Consider the following 16,447-nt stretch of genomic DNA (forward strand, 5'->3'; position numbering starts at 1 on the left):
ACATATGCCGTCTTCCGGGAGAAAAAAACACAAAAGTTGGCTCACTTCCTCCTAGAGACACTTAAAATGCATGGCTCTCCCTCTTGACCAAACACTGGACTCACTTGGAGAACTTTAAAAACATCGACGGTCCCGCGAATCAGATGTTCTTTTCAGTTTATTTATTTATTTATTTGAGAGAGGGACGGACAAGTGCGAGGCGGGGGAAGGGCAGAGAGAGAGAGAGAGAGAGAGAATCCCAAGCCGGCTTCACACTGTCAGCGCAGAGCTCGCCGTGGGGCTCGACCCACAAAGCCATGAGATCATGACCTTTGCCGAAACCGAGAGCCGGACCCTCAAAGCACTGGGCCACCCAGGCGCCCCTCCCCCAGGTCAGGTGGTGTGGTCCTGAACAGCCCCTCTGCCCGGCGCTGTCCCTTGTGCTGATGAAAACAGAGTGGAGGAGGCAGAGGGAAACAGGCCCCCCCACGTGTGTAGGGGTCCCCCCTCAGAGCCGGATCCCACGAGGGCCATGGGAGGTGTGACCCCACCCCCCGCCCCCAGGAGGCAGCTCCGGGACTGACGGAAGGTCTCAGGTCCACAGCTGGGTCTTGACGAACACTTCACCTTGTGCTTCGTACTTCAGGCCCTGCCAGTTCAGGACGTTAGCGCTGAAGGCCTGACCATTGTAGACGGAGTTTATTTCGACTGGTGACAGCACAAAGTCCCACATGTTCACCTCTCCAATGTCTCCCACTAAGGACTGGTTCGTATCAAAGTTCCCAGCGAAGGAATCCTGCTCCTGCCCCAGGATGATGCTTGCTTCTGCCCCCACAGTGTATCCCTTCTTCAGACTCGTCCTCACCATGGGCCTCCCATCCACCCAGAGCTCTACAATCCCTGAGCTGGACTCCCAGCTGATGCAGAGGTGCACTGGTGCATAAGACTTCTCCGGAGTCTTGAAGTAGGCGTCCGAGCCGCCCACAGATACGCTGTATACTCCACTCCTCTCCTTGAAGAGGAGGATCTCATTGCTCTGTGTCCTGGTGGCGTAAGAGAAGAGGCTATATGGGCGGGTCAAGGCGGTATAGACTCGCAGGCATACAGTGAAAGCCTGCAATGGTTCCTGGACCTGAGCAAACAGGGTTACAAAGGACTTATCGGACTCTATGGGGAACACAAAGGCCTTTTTTTGCATGTCTGTGGGAGAGAAAAGAGAGAGAGAAAATGGCGGCAGTTGAGTTACGTTAAAAAACAAAATTCAGAGGAGTAAATTTGAAGATCTAATTGGCCTTATTCCCTGATTCATGAATTGGGCAGCATCCCTTCCAGCAGAAAGAAAGGAGCTCTGAGAACTACAGGGTAGAAGGTTCAGGGAGAGGAAGTTTCTAGCAAGGGGTAGATTACTTCAAGCAGGGTCGCCGTCCTATGGGGGGAGGAAGGGCTGCTCTCAGGCGAATTAACCTCGTTAGTGCTGACCAGCTTGCTAACCAGATTGACCGGTTAAAGGTTATATTCCAGGGGGAGGCTGGCACTGAAATCAGGTGAGGTAGTCAGTCTCGATGTGGGTGGGGCTTAACACAAGTGATTCCATTAGGGCCTGTGGTCTCTCTTTTAACAGCTTGTTAGGCCACGAAGCTGTATTCTGTCACTATGTGGATTTAGAAACCAGACTGCCCTCTTCCCCAGACCACCACCCCTTCCCTGCACTGGCCGTTTTCCCCATGGCCTTACACAGTCTGGCCCGGAGACGAGAACTCAGCGACCATCCAGAGCCGCGCTTACCGCTTTGGAGAAAAGCTCCAGGGAGGCCGATGACGACCAGGAAACACAGTGACAACTTGTCCATGTCTCCGCCCCGCCGCCCCCGGGCTGGAATCTGGGTTCTCGTCGTGGAAAAAGTATTGGCAGCTGAGATCCTCATCTCTGGTCTGCTCTGCTTGACCTTTTATGAGCCACAATCACAGTGACTTCAGCTGATGGGTAAATGATTTTCCAAAATTGCCCTCTGGTGCCATGAATCAAAGCCCGAAGAGCAAATAAACCAAGATAAGTTGCAAAATGAGAGATCAATGTGGGTTATTTATTAGCAACTGTGTGGTGCCTGCTGGTTCTCCAACAATGCTGGGTGGCAGTGCTTGGTGAACTAAAACAGTCACAGCCTGGAAATCCATTCCGGGGAAATCCATTCTAGAATATCGGGCGGGGTGGGGGGGGTGGCTTGGGGGGTGGAGGAGGCTTTATTCACAAAGACAACCGCAACTTAGAAAATTGTGGGCATGTTTAAACAGATGGTGTAGATCCACATCCACTGAACAGAATGGACAGCCGTTTACAACACCGGTTGTGAATTTTATGCTACAACACGTAAATATGCTTATGATGCTGTAAGAGAAAACTTAACATAAATTTGTTTATACCCTTTTAAAAATTTTTTTAATGTTTACTAATTTTTGAGAGAGAGACAGAGACAGAGACAGAGTGCCAGCTGGGGAGGGGCAGAAAGAGAGGGAGACACACAATCCGAAGCAGGTTCCAGGCTCTGGGCGGTCAGCAAAGGGCCCGTCGTGGGACTCGAACTCACGAACCTCGAGATCAGGACCTGAGCTGAAATCGGACGCTTAACCGACTGAGCCCCCCAGGTGCCCCCCGCCCTTGGTAGTTTTGTCATAGGATTTAGGTGTCATTTGGCCCTCTGTCCTTTTAACTTCAGCCTTAATGCCTGATTCTACTTCTGAACAAACAGGATACAAGACCCCTTCTATAAAGGAAAACCAGCGCTGATGACGTGGCTGCACTAACATCAGCTAGAAGTGGCCTCAGTGGGCAATTAATCTTACTCCCCATTTACTGTGAAAAAGAATTGCTTAGAACCAACTCACCCAAACTAAAATCACCCTTTTTGGAAGATGTCACCCAACATTTAATTGGATCATGTCTGACAGCTCTACATAGTACAACAATGCATCAGTTACCTTGGGATATATTTTCTAACAAAATTACATGGTAATATCTACCAGTGAGCTAAATTGTTTAAATTTAAGCATTCCAGGAATGCTTTATTGAGATCTTTTTAATGTTCACTGAATGCAAATGCCAGCTGTAAAAATTTTCCTGGCTAAAATTATTAGGGCCAGAGGCTGTCCACTAAACTATGTGTAGTAAGGTAACAGTAATTGAATTCCGAGGAAAATATTAGCTCAGCCCACATCCTTGGGGATTTGGGATGGTCTTCTATAATTAAGACATATCTCCTGACTGGATTCTTTAACCAGAAAGAAGTGTCAACCCTCTCTTCTGCTTAGCTGAATGTCAGGGAATATGGATCTTCCCTAATTGGACAACAGACAATATTCGCACTCACGTTTTTGCCCGAGAATATAGCCTTACCTTGCAGGCTTCCAAATAGTTACCAAAACTCAATTAGGGGAATCGATATTCACAAATAATTGCCTGAAAGGTTTGCCGTTCATCCTCCTAATACCCTGGACCTAATCTTTAGCAAAACCTCCCACTGCTGTCCCTCAGACCGATTCCACCAAACTCTACTCTGATGGTATATGATGAGCCTATGTTCAGGGATATAACGCAAAACAGCCGAGTGATAATAACGGCAGACGACCGTTTTGAGAGCTTCCTATGTGCCAGGTGCTACACTAAGTGCTCTCTAGCCATGATCCTATTTGATTCTTATGACAACTCTTTGAGCTACTTGCTACCGAAGGGGGGCAGAACAGGCCACCCCAAAATACGCCACTTTGACCTATCAATCCTTTTGAATCAAAGTTACGTAAGAAATAGTGCAGGAAGGACACCCCGACCCTCCTCTGTCCCTCTGGAAGCGGGAAATAAATCTCCCATGTGGAAGGTGCCCTCTCCGCACCAGGGAAGTAGAAGGCATCCTTAACACCAGAGGTAGGAAACGTAGGGCCAAGAAGGCTATATAAACAAACCTTGTTGGGGCGCCTGGGTGGCGCAGTCGGTTAAGCGTCCGACTTCAGCCAGGTCACGATCTCGCGGTCCGTGGGTTCGAGCCCCGCGTCGGGCTCTGGGCTGATGGCTCAGAGCCTGGAGCCTGTTTCCGATTCTGTGTCTCCCTCTCTCTCTGCCCCTCCCCCGTTCATGCTCTGTCTCTCTCTGTCCCAAAAATAAAATAAACGTTGAAAAAAAAAAAATTAAACAAACCTTGTTACTTCTTCACTAACCTGCTACCCAAAGTCCAAATCCCTCTGTCTCATCAACTCCTCACAAATGTTTTGTTTCCTCGGCTAAAAAGCATAAAAGCTGCCTGCTTGGTCTCTTCTTTGAATGTCCCATTTTTATAGGCTCCCATCATATGAAACGAAATTTTTTTTCCTCCTGGTAACCTGTCTTACGTCAATTTAATTATCAGGCCAGCCAAAGAACCTAGAAGGGAAGAAGGGAAAAGTTCTTCTCCCCTACAGTTTTGGTGCCCAATGTGGGGCTCTCACTGTCGCTCCCAGATGGTGCAGCTGAGAAATCGTGGGGCCTCCGATGGGAGCCGGCAGAAAGAATTCTTCTTTTTTTTTTTTTAATATTTTTAATGTTTATTTACTTTTGAGAGAGAAAGAAAGACACAGCACGAACCGGAGAGGGGCAGAGAGTAAGGGAGACACAGAATCCGAAGCAGGCTCCAAGCTCCAAGGTGTCAGCACAGATCCCAACGCGGGGCACGAGCTCACAAACCATGAGATCATGACCTGAGCCGAAGTCAGTTGCTCGACTGACTGAGCCACCCAAGTGCCCCAGAAAGTAAGAATTCTTAACCATATCAGTCTCCTGGGCCTCTGCCCACAGCGTCTGTTGGGAGTGAGAGTGGAGAGAGTTCTTTTCTTTTCTAAATTTAGATTAGCAGAAGAAAATACTTGTGTGGACTAGTTCCCTGGATAGAGCAACTATCGTAAAGATTTGTTATGAGTACCCCTGTTTGCCATTGACCCCTTTCCTCCCTCAGATGGTCACTGTTTTCCTTTTTCTCTGTCTTTTGTGTCATTTGTCATAAGGAGGGAAACCACAGGATAGAACCATAGGGGTAGGCCCCCTAAGTCTGCTGTTCGAGCCAGCCTCCCAGACTGCTGACTTCACGGTTCTCACCGGACTGGCGTCTGCTGAGGCAAATTTTGTGTGCAAACCAGACGAGTTTTCCTTTCATCTTGTTCTATGTCCTTAGAGCTTGGCTTTGTGACCAGTGAAAACAATCCCTCTGGTTTCCACCAGCTGGAAGGTGCACCTGCCAGTCTGCCTCTAGCAGCCAGTCGAACAGACTGGGATTCTGAGACGTGCAGTCCACAAACAACACTCTCTTGTCCTACCTACCATGCCAGCTCACAGGGGCACTTGTCACAAGGGCTCCAATCCATGAGGGGCCTTGGTCATCTCGACCTTTGTTGTCTCGTTAGTGCTGGAAAAGCCCCCTTTCAGATATGCAAGTCTGTGACCGAGGCCCCTCACGTTCTCATGAGAAACTGGAGACGCCATTTCCACCGACTGCCTATGACAACAAAGGGTTTTGCTTTCCCAGGCTAACGCTGGGAGCGAACTTTCTGACTCTTGTGAGGGCGGTGTCTTTTGCGCCCTTTTTTGGTGCATTTTTTTTTTTTTTTTAGTGCATCTCTTTGGCATCCTTGGTCAAGCCACCAAAAGGCTAACTGGTTTGAGTCACTATGGAGACCAATATAAGATCCGACAAGTCAACGGCCAAAGTATCCTCTGAATTAGAAAAGGTCTGTATTTGAAGAAACTAATTTTTTTTCCGGAGAGTTCTCATCCTTCTTGCCTCTTATGGAAAGACCACGTGAAAAGGTAGATACAAACGAGAGTAACAGCTACTCTTAGGGACCCCCTTAACAAGACGAAAGAACACAAATTAGAACAAAGATGAAAGTCCACATTTAACGTCAATTCCCCTTCCTAAAGTCCCGCCTCACCTCCTTCGCAAATTCCAACTCCCCAAACTCCTCCACTTGCCCCAGAAAATCCCCTGAACACCCAGCCCCCTGGTTTAGCCATCCCTTCCCTAGAAGATTCACAGAGAACACTCCAGCCTGTTCTTGAGGCCCAGGGTATACGGGCTACTCAAGTGAAGGCGGAAGCCGAGGCGCACCTGGGACAGGTGCTTCATGAGCTCCATAATCAGTCACAGCCTCAAGTCTTTCCGTGTGACATCCTTTGTGGATACATCCTGGTCACACACCCCCTGCCCCCTGCCAGGCACACACACACACACACACACACATACACAGTGACAAAGAATTCACTTCCCTTGGATAGCAACAGATTTTCCAAGTTATAACACCCTTTAACTTCCACTTTCAGAAGGCCCTGACACATTTATGGAGGAATCAGAAGACGAGTGGCCAATCACCGCTCCATTCACAAGGATCTTGACTGACGGAAGAGGGATATTCTCCCACCCACGACTGTAGTGCAGTTAACAGACAGGCCAAAGGGCCCCCTGGGAAAAACCCCTCTCGCAGAGACAAGAGGTAGTCAGAATTTCTCCCAGGCCCTCCTACAAAGAAATGATAGGGGAATGGACGAACTGGGGGCTGATAGAAGCAATAGCAGTCTTTCCCCTTTACGGTGAATTTGTACAAGGTTGACTTGTGCTCTCAGAATGGAGAGCATCCAAAGGCTTTTGTTGAATGCTTCATACAGACCTTTCAAAGGCCTACGCGCTATACCCTAAAGCTCCAGACTACAGAAATCTTTTAATTTCCCCCCTTGGGGCGCCTGGGTGGCACAGTCGGTTAAGCGTCCGACTTCAGCCAGGTCGCGATCTCGCGGTCCGTGAGTTCGAGCCCCGCGTCGGGCTCTGGGCTGATGGCTCAGAGCCTGGAGCCTGTTTCCGATTCTGTGTCTCCCTCTCTCTCTGCCCCTCCCCCGTTCATGCTCTGTCTCTCTGTGTCCCAAAAATAAATAAACGTTGAAAAAAAAATTTTTTTAATTTCCCCCCTTAATTTCAGGGGAAATTTTCTCCCTGATCTAAAAAGACACATTCAAAATAGAGTGGTCTGATGGACCAGTCCCCTTCTAAGCATGAGAGTGGAAGCAGCGACCCAAGTCTTCGACGATAGCTTGCAAGAATGCAAGACAAAAAGAGAGTTAAAACCGACGATTCTCCATTTGTCACTTGAGTCTTCGGAGAGGCAAAAGCGTAACTCTGAGAGCTACTCAGCGTCCACTCAGACGCTTTCCTGTTCGCCTTCAGACATTTGCAGATCTTGCACCAAAAAAGAAAAAATCCAAATATTGGAAGTCAATTGTTCCGCATTTCAAAAAAAGGCAGAAAAAATTGAAATAGTAATTATCCTAGACTTCTGTAACAGACCAATATGCTTCAAGACCCCTAGGAGAAAATTCACCTTCTCTCTCTGTCCCTGCAAAATGTAAATCTTGCCATGTCTTTAAAATGTAAACACCCCAGGAGACAACTAAAACACAGTCCACAATCACCTGAGACTGAAGGGGGGTGGGTAGCTTTTTAAATTATAAACTGCTGTAAAGGTCCACCTGCCAAACACTAGCCCATAGCCCCCATACAATCACCTGTCAAGGACAAATACACATCTTAAATGTCTTCTCCGTAAGTATTGGTAAATACTAATTAGTAAATACTAATACTTTACAGCTTTAGCCATTGGAGCAAATAACCTTAACTTGTTCTGTCTGACAGAGATACAATTTGAATTCAACTGTTATTTATAAATTAGTGACTTTCAGGGGGGCCTGGGTGGCTCAGTCGGTTAAGTGTCCGACTTCAGTTCAGGTCACGATCTCATGGTTCACGAGTTCGAGCCCCATGTCGGGCTCTGTGCTGACAGCTCGGAGCCTGGAGCCTGGTTCCGATTCTGTGTCTCCCTCTCTCTATGACCCTCCCCCATTCATTCTCTGTCTCTCTCTGTCTCAAAAATAAATTAACATTATAAATTAGTGACTTTTACATTGCTGTACCTTATTCATGGCTACAATCTTAGAATGAAGGCTCTAAGATCTCTGTGTCTGCCCGTATGTTTATGTATGCCTATGTTTGTACACGCACAGAGAGATGGTATTTTCTTCTACCTCCAGAGGGTATTGTGAAAATTAATTTGTAAACATCCCTATTTAATTGGCTTAAAAATAAGTGCTTATGAAATAAGCATTCCTAAAACTCAGAAACATAGAAGCTAACACGCGTGTTTTCCAAGTTCATGTGATCTGGGGTAATCTTTATTATATACAAGCTAGTTTATGTTTTGTTAGTTTAATTAAAAGATACATGTCTTCGGGGTACCTGGGTGGTTCAGTCAGTTGAGCGCCCAACTCTTGGTTTCAACTCAGGTCACGATTTCACCTTGTGTGAGTCTGAGCCCCACATCGTGCTCCGCGCGAACAGTGCAGAGCCTGCTTGGGATTCTCTCTCTCCCTCTTTCCTCCCCTTCCCTGCTCATGCTCTTTCTCCCTCCCTCAAAATAAGTAAATAAACTGTAAGGATTTTTAACTAAAAAATAAAATATACATGGCTTCAGAGTTATCGACACTGAATCTAATGCAGACATACAACATTTATCCCACTTACGTCCACTAGTCAAATACATGCATGCCATCTCTTAGAAAATTTGTCAGCCAGGAAAAGAGCTTGGGATCATGGCAGAGTGTCTCATGACGGATGCACGCATAGTCTAAATGGAATTGTTGAGTGCAAGTAATTCAGATATACGTGAGTGTGATAAAAGTTTATAGATGAACTTTTCAGCCAAAATTATGTTTCCCAAATCTTTGGGGTAACTTGAAACCTTAGAGTTTTGCTAAGTTAAGTGATGGATATTTATTAAATATCTAGATCATTTCCAAAGAAGATAAAATACTGGAAACAGTGATGACTGGACATAGGCTCATCTACCTTTGGCTTCTGTTACGTAGAAACTAAAGGTTTTGGGTCTGTTGGTAAACGTGTCAACTGTGCCATATTGAAACGTACTCATGAATTCACCAACCTGGAGAATGCTAGTGGAACAGTTCACAAGTGCTTACCTCTTAGTTTTGACTAGATATTAGAGGTTCTAAGGGTTAATGAATTCGAATTAATCCGTGTAGGTTAAATTGCTAGATACAATACGGGGACACAACTCTGTACCCAAGGAAAGTGGGATACGTTTTTGGATATGAAAGTTTTGAGGCATGGAGATGCATTTTTTGTTAAGGGAAAAAAAAAAAAAAGTAGATCTGTCCTGAAGTGAAATTGGTAATTTCAGAACAGGAAGGAAAATAATGGAGAACAAACTAAATGTATATTTGGGCAGAGAGAGAGAATATTACCGTATATAGTCAAGTTGGCTAGAAATTGAATTGCTGTCGGCTCTTTCAAAATAAATATTAATATCAATAGGTTGTTTATGTAAGTTTCTTTCATGTGCTAAAAGGAAAAAGTGTCCTTGGACTATGGGTCTGCACTTGAAAAGATGTGATAGAAGTTCTTTTGCCTTTTAAGTAACTGGTCAAGAAAGCAAATATTTTCTTTACTAAAACCATGTCCTGTGCTTCGTGTTGTCTTTATCAAGTCTTTGATGACTTAACTGAATCTTAATATTAAGAAGTGAGTTTTGCTTAGCTCACTTCTGTATTTGCTTTTAAAAGATTTTGATGACATAGATAATTAAATATTGTTTCATAATTGCCTGTGATTCCATTTCGTCAAGCATCCAAACCTTTTGATGTGTTTAACAAACTTCCCAAGTCAAATGCTAAGTGAAATTTTTTTATCTGGGTGTAATTTTCCAGAAAGTCCCTGGAACACCGCAAAAGATTTGTTCTCCCTCCTCAAAAAAAAAACAAAAAACAAAAAACAAAAAACAAAAAACAAAAACAAACTTTAAACTTGTTAGCCTATTTGATGTTAAATTACTTGAAAAGCATGATCACATAAGTGATGTAAAACCTTAGTTTACATTTGCGTGGGTATACGTTGTGAATATAAGTGGTTCCAGAATTTTTAGGAAATGTGCGAAATCCTGATATGTCCTGGTGTAAAGCTATCAATCATAATTTCCAGTATTAGCTTTTTTTAAATTTTTTTAATGTTTATTTACTTTTGAGAGAGAGAGAGAGACACAGAGTGTGAGTAGAGGAGGAGCAGAGAGAGAGGGAGACACAGAATCCGAAGCAGACTCCAGGCTCCGAGCTGCCAGCATAGAGCCCAATGTGGGGCTCGAACTCTCGAACCATGAGATCATGACCTGAGCCGAAGTCAGATGCTTAACCGACTGAGCCAGCCCGGCGCCCCCCCAGGTATTATCTTAAAATGCTGCATGCCACTGAAACAATCAATAATGAATTTCCAACAGATCTTTAACCATGGTCTTTTTTAAACACTTTTTCTCATTTATAGAAGTTATTGTTTTATGCTGATGTTTTTGCAAAAGTCATCTTCATGGCTTTTCATGGAAAGGACACTCACAAGCACAGGTTTCTGATAACTTTCCAATCACAGCACTGAACTGGGGAAGAATTGCACAACTCTAATGGAGAAACTGAGGGCTTCATACCACTTCTAACCAAAAAAGTAAGAGCAGCAAGAATTCATCACCTGGGACTAAATGAGCTGCTAAGTGTGATTATAATTTTTATGGTTGTAAAATTTGGAGCCCTGCTGGGTCTTTTATGTTTGTTTTTCTAGGTTTCAGAAAACCTTTTCTTCTGAATCTATCCGCAGTTTTCTAAAATATACCTCTGTGGATAAAGATGAAACATTTGTCGTTTTCCCCCTGCCTGATCCCTCCAGAATTTGGAAACTCTCAGTCTATATTGTTATTTTCATGGAATATGGTTATTTATGCAAGTTCGATAAAAATCCCTTCTCCTTGTGACAGGACACACTTGAAAACGTCGGTTGTATACCAAGGCTTTCACTGGTTTTCTCAAGGCTTTGACTTGAGAATAATCTGTACAGCCTCAGATAGGACCAGATAGCTTTACGGAACTAAGGTTGACTTTATGACACCAAGAGAACCTCTTGGGAAAACAGCCTGGTGCCTTGCTTACAGGGTTCCCAGTAGCTTTACCAGGTAGGTAAGGAAGGTCACTTATCGATAAAGTCGGGAACCTCGAGATGAGAGGGGTTTACCCACAGGTGTAAGTATTGTAGGCAAAAGCTGATGGCAGGTTCTCGGCTTGGCTTCCGAGTAACGACCACACTTCCACGCAATGCAAGAAAAATTCTTAGTAACACATGAAGACCTTAACGAAAAGCCAGAAAGGCCTGGCTCAGGGTTACCGGTGCAGGCAGTCGATGGCTTACAAGGCTTCAAAAACCGCTCTGCATCCCCAGCTTGAAACCACCCCATGATGTTGCCAGGAGCTACCAAGAGATTTCTCCCTACGTTCCAAATAGTTTTGATAATGAAGCTGTGCCAGGGATCAGATTAAGAGTTTTATAAAACCAACACGTCCTGAAGGTGGCAACCCCCAGACACACACTCCCCGAAGGTCTTAGGAGCCCTGAGCTGCAGGCTGCGGGAGTGTGGGGCTGCGGGGCTGTGAGCCCGTCCTGTGCCCATGATTCACAAGATCATTACTGTCCTGTGTTAGTGCTCTGGCGTGTTGGCGTGCACGTTTCGAGTGGTCCGCCCCTAATTATGTATGGGTCTAATTATCCCACAAGCCCTGCTATTTTTAGTGCACAATTATGCAGAACACGAGGATTTTCAGGAATGCATACATCGCATTATAGTGGGGAAAATGCCTGTTGTTTCAAAAACGATGGCGCTTAAAACAATGTCGAATGAAAAAGGCAAGTTGCAAAAGCTACGTAAATGGTATCTCGGACTCGGCTTTTAAAATCACAAACAATAGGATCTAATGTACATCAATATCTATATGTCTACCGAGGTGAGAAAGTATTTGTAATGAATAATTCATCCTATCTCATCCATCGTCACAACTCCGGTCTAACAAGGAGAGAAGCCTCGGACATATTCGAATAGAGTGACCTTCTATAAAAGACCTGACCGGTACTCCTCAAGCCTGTCAAGGTCATGAGACATGAGGAAAGCCTGAGAAACTGTCACGGACCAGAGGAGGCCAAAGAGAGACGACAGTGGAGTGTGGTCTCCTGGCCTGAATCCTTGAACAGGAAACATACATTAGCGTAAAAACTAGAGAAATCTGAATGGAGACTAGAGTTCGGTTACGGGCAACATGCCAACCCTCGTCTTTGAGTTTTAACAAATGCACCAGTGGTGACGCAAAATGTTAAAATTGGGGGAAATTGGGTGAAGGGCTTATAGGAACTCTGCATTATTTTTGTAACTTATCTACACATCTAAAATTATTGCAAAGTAAAAGTTTTTTTTCAGTTCTAGTCATTAACAAAATATGTAAGAAACATGCAACATAATTTCATTATTATGCTTACATCTGGGTCAGAAGACAAAGCTTTCTTTCAATTGTTTGAGTTTGGTTTTTTTTTTCAATTGTTTGAGTTTTGAAAGAAATCTGACGCAGATTTCCATTCCTGGTGCAGTCCTTTCTCAAAACAAAAAATCCGCGTTTTTAAAAAAAGGAATATTTTTTTAAAATGTTTATTTATTTGGAGAGAGAGAGTACACAAGCGGGGAAGGAGCAGAGAGAGAGGGCGAGAGAGCATCTCAGGCAGGCTCCGTGCTGTCAGTGCAGAGCCCAGTGTGGGGCTCATCTCACAAACCATGAGATCGTGACTTGAGCCAAGATCAAGAGTCAGACACTTAACCGGCTGGGTGTAGCCCTAAAGAGGGATATTTGTGAGTTACAATTAGAAGACGAGATATACGTACAACTTCCAAACAAGGAAAGAGGGAAAACGTAAGTGTTGAGGTGTAAGGAAACTAATAAGTTGTACCGCTCTCCTTTCTAGCTGAGTTTCGAACCAATTGAGAGAAATCAAGATGTCAGACAGAGGTCAAGACATTGGCTTTGAGGCTAAAGGGGCTGTGCTGGTTAAGATGGCTTCATCCTGACCCTCAGATGTAGACAGCTTCACTCACACAGCCGCAGTGAGTTCTGGAGCAGACAGATGTCCCCCCGTGGGTGCAGGGCACGTACTGTCAAAGTCACCCCAAAGCGGAGAGCAGACTCAAACACGTGCTATCTGCAGACAGGCAGGTCCCCAAATACACACACACATCCACACACGAAGAAGGGGACAGAAAGGGATGGCCATGCACATGCTCGGTTCCCCATCCCAAAGTCATCAATGGACAAGTTGTTCCTTCCAGGTGGATGAGGCTGGAGTCCCGGAGAGCCAGTTCTGTGGCACGAAAACTCCCGATTCATAGTGTTTGCTGGTTTCCGTGCCGTAAATGTTCTCACCAGAGCTGACTTCGGACTCCCGGTGTGATGTCTGGAAGAGGGGCGCAGAGCGTCCACCAGCCAGCTGCGGAACACCCTACTTCTCCCCCGGAGGGAACCTCGTGGAAGGGAAGTGAGGCCAGGAACGTTTCTCTGAGGCTGCTTCCATCACACAAGGAATGGGAAGGAAACACTGCATCCCCAAATACGTTCTTTTCATCTATAGGGCTCAACCAGTACACCTGTGACCAACCAGATATGTGGCTGTCCTCAGTGCTCCTTTACGAACTCTCCTATGACTGCCGGTGGCCAATGTAGCCTGTGTTCCAGAAACTGAAATGGGTCCAAACAGTAGGTTAATTACATTACCTATATAAGGCCAGGCTAACGCCAAATCTAACACTAACTCCTTACTCTTCCCAATCCAAATTGCTTCTATTCATATTGTCCAACTATAGTTCCACCAAAAGTTCTGCGACGAAATTAAATGACAACATCAAAGTATTTCAGTAATAAATGCCAACAGCAGGTAGATGCATCCATCTAAATTTTAAGTCAATCTTCATTATTATATCTCCAGGGAGAGATTAAATTCCAAACATTAAATTCCCGTATAAGTAAAGTACAAATTAGTTAAAGTCCAAAGTCAAATTGTCTCACTCTTGTGAGTTGAAACTCCGGAGGAATTCTGCCCCCTACCCAGCCCCAATTTCTAAATCTATTTGTATTAGCCAGTCACACTACATAATCTGTGCAGAGTCACATTCCTTCAGCAGCAGTGGCCCAGGCCTCTTCCTCGAAAGGAGTGTGGATCTTTCAACTCCTGCAAAGGTGGAAGAGCCCTTCCTTTAAAGAATTCGAAGAGTCTAATGGGACGCACACAATTAACACAGCATGCACTCCCCCCCTGTAAAATGTAGAAAACAAACCAAAACCACAGCTACTAAATCAGCTATCCCAGACAAAATAATGCTCTGCAGACCCAGCACTCAGTGTTGGCCAAAGGCAGTACCAGAAACTCCATAACGTCTGAGAGAATGAGAATGGTCGAAGAACATCTTGGTTGAGACTTCACGAGATGCCAGTAAATTAAGGTTCGTTGTCCTGAGTCTATAACCTATAAACTCATTGGGAAGAATCTCTTGAAAGACTAATTTGAAATACAGGGATGTACCCTGCACACCCAGAGATCAGGACTGGGGCCATTGCTGCCCTCTTGACAGTTCAGTCATCAGCCATATTGGCAAAGCCTGTCACCATGTCTATTTGATGTATCCTTCTTCTCCTTTGTGTGTAATCAAACCCTCTTGATTCCTGCCCATCCCTTTGAGCCTTACGGCTTTGATATCCCATTTCTGACACCCCCTGCAGGCTCTCAGCTAGCGACACATTCTGGGCAGGAATGTCTCCTCCTCGAGAATTGTTCAGGCGTGTGAAATACGCCTTGGAGAAGGTCCTTCTTGGGTGCTCACGTCTCTTTCAACTTTATAAACACCCCAAGCAGATTTCTGAACTGAAGTTGCTGTTGATGCTTCTGAAGCTTAGCCCATGCGGCCAAGCACCCTCCTTAAGGAGTCTCTCCATCAGCTTGCGAATGCTTCGGGCCATCCCTGAGCAGCGCCCTTCCTGCCCTGCCATTTTCTTTTGTAATGAACAAAGCCAGAGCCAACTTTGGAAGGGGTGACCCAAGTCAAGTAAAAAATATATATAAAATATACTTGCCATTCAAATGTAGCTTCAACATAAGGCCCCTAGCACCCCCTTCCCACCAGCGTGCCAGCTCCTCTGCCCGTCGGATAGGCAACTTGTAGCACCACCACCGTTGGCCATTGGTTCATTCTGTTCGATGACAACACTTGTTTCCGCAACGTGAACCAATTCAGGTGTGACAGACACGTGAGGGAGTATCAGTGGCCGATTGCTATTCTCCACCACCAAGTAACAGCAGCCACCACGGTGGACACCAACACGGGGAGTACAGCAACACGGAGTCACGTGTTTCTCCTCTCAGTCCACCCGGCCACATGCTTCTGTCTTAGAAAGACCCTCTTGGTGTGTTTGCCTTTTCTCTGTCACTCAATCTTTACTTATACATCTTTCCATCAGGTGAGACTTACCTGGTCCCTTTTTTTTTTTTTTAAGGTAAAGGTAAAACTTTGGATTGTTTTATCTTAATTTAGTCATGAAAGTAGTTTTATTAGAATAGTTACTGTTCGTGTCATTGAACCCATCCCATCGTTGCAGAAGTTTTTGGGGTTTTTTTTGTTTGTTTTATGGGTTGGTTTGTTTGTTTAGGTTTATTTCATTTATTTTGAGAGAGAGGGAGAGGGAGAGAGAGAATCCCAAGCACAGAGCCCAACACAGGGCTCAAACTCACAAACCGTGAGATCATGATCTGAGCCGAAACCAAGAGTCGGAGGCTTAACCAACTAAGCCACCCATGAGCCCCTGTTGCAGAAGTTTTTCATGGTATGCCCTAAGCTATATTTCCCCTATAATCCCTGTTACTTTTTAGGATAAAAATTTGAAAGAATAGAAAGCTTCTTCATGACATATTACAGCAGAAATATCAGTTGAGAGATATTCACAAAGAGATGGAAAATCTTCTGAAATGTTTCATACGGAGTTTCCCGTCTTTAAGATGGAACCAAACTTGTAAGCCAAAGTCTGATGATGTAGACACTCTACACAGAAAACAAATGGTTGGACAACTGAAAATCGGCAACAGCTGTTCACCAAAAGCTGCTCATTTAAGTCTCTTGAGGGTAGAAACTAGGGCAGAAGAAATATTGTGTAGGGTCTTTGCAAAAGACTTTTCCAGCAAGCAGCGGGTAGCGTAATCTGAAAGGATTTTGCCTCGTGAGGAACTAGAACCAGGAACCCAAGCAATTCTGACTTTCTCTGTTTCCTTCAACTCTGCTCAAACTGAAGAATAAGCTCTTGGTCCCGATTCAAAAGTATAAACAGAGAATGAACACACCGAGTCCAGATTAGGTAAGGTCCCCATTGGTCCTCATCGACGGTGGTTGGTGATTTCAGAGCCCTATAAAAACACGGTTGCCAGAAACCACCTGGACGTGGGATGGGGGCTCAGTTACGGAAGAAAGGGGCTGGAAGAAGCCAAAATGAATCCCCTCCAGCA

At 45.1% G+C, this 16,447-nt stretch overlaps 1 protein-coding gene across 1 annotated transcript; it reads right to left on the reverse strand.

Moving 5' to 3' along the window:
* Positions 1 to 206: 206 nt before the first annotated feature.
* LOC123586098 (C-reactive protein) lies at positions 207 to 1,919 on the reverse strand. The gene is made up of 2 exons (XM_045454990.1): positions 1,765 to 1,919; positions 207 to 1,179 (listed from the first exon to the last, which is right to left on the reverse strand). The coding sequence occupies exons 1-2, from the start codon at positions 1,901 to 1,903 to the stop codon at positions 572 to 574; spliced, it is 747 nt and encodes a 248-aa protein (XP_045310946.1). The 5' UTR covers positions 1,904 to 1,919; the 3' UTR covers positions 207 to 571.
* Positions 1,920 to 16,447: the final 14,528 nt, after the last annotated feature.

Source organism: Leopardus geoffroyi, chromosome C3, assembly GCF_018350155.1.
Source record: "Leopardus geoffroyi isolate Oge1 chromosome C3, O.geoffroyi_Oge1_pat1.0, whole genome shotgun sequence".
NCBI classification, from domain to species: Eukaryota; Metazoa; Chordata; class Mammalia; order Carnivora; family Felidae; genus Leopardus; species Leopardus geoffroyi.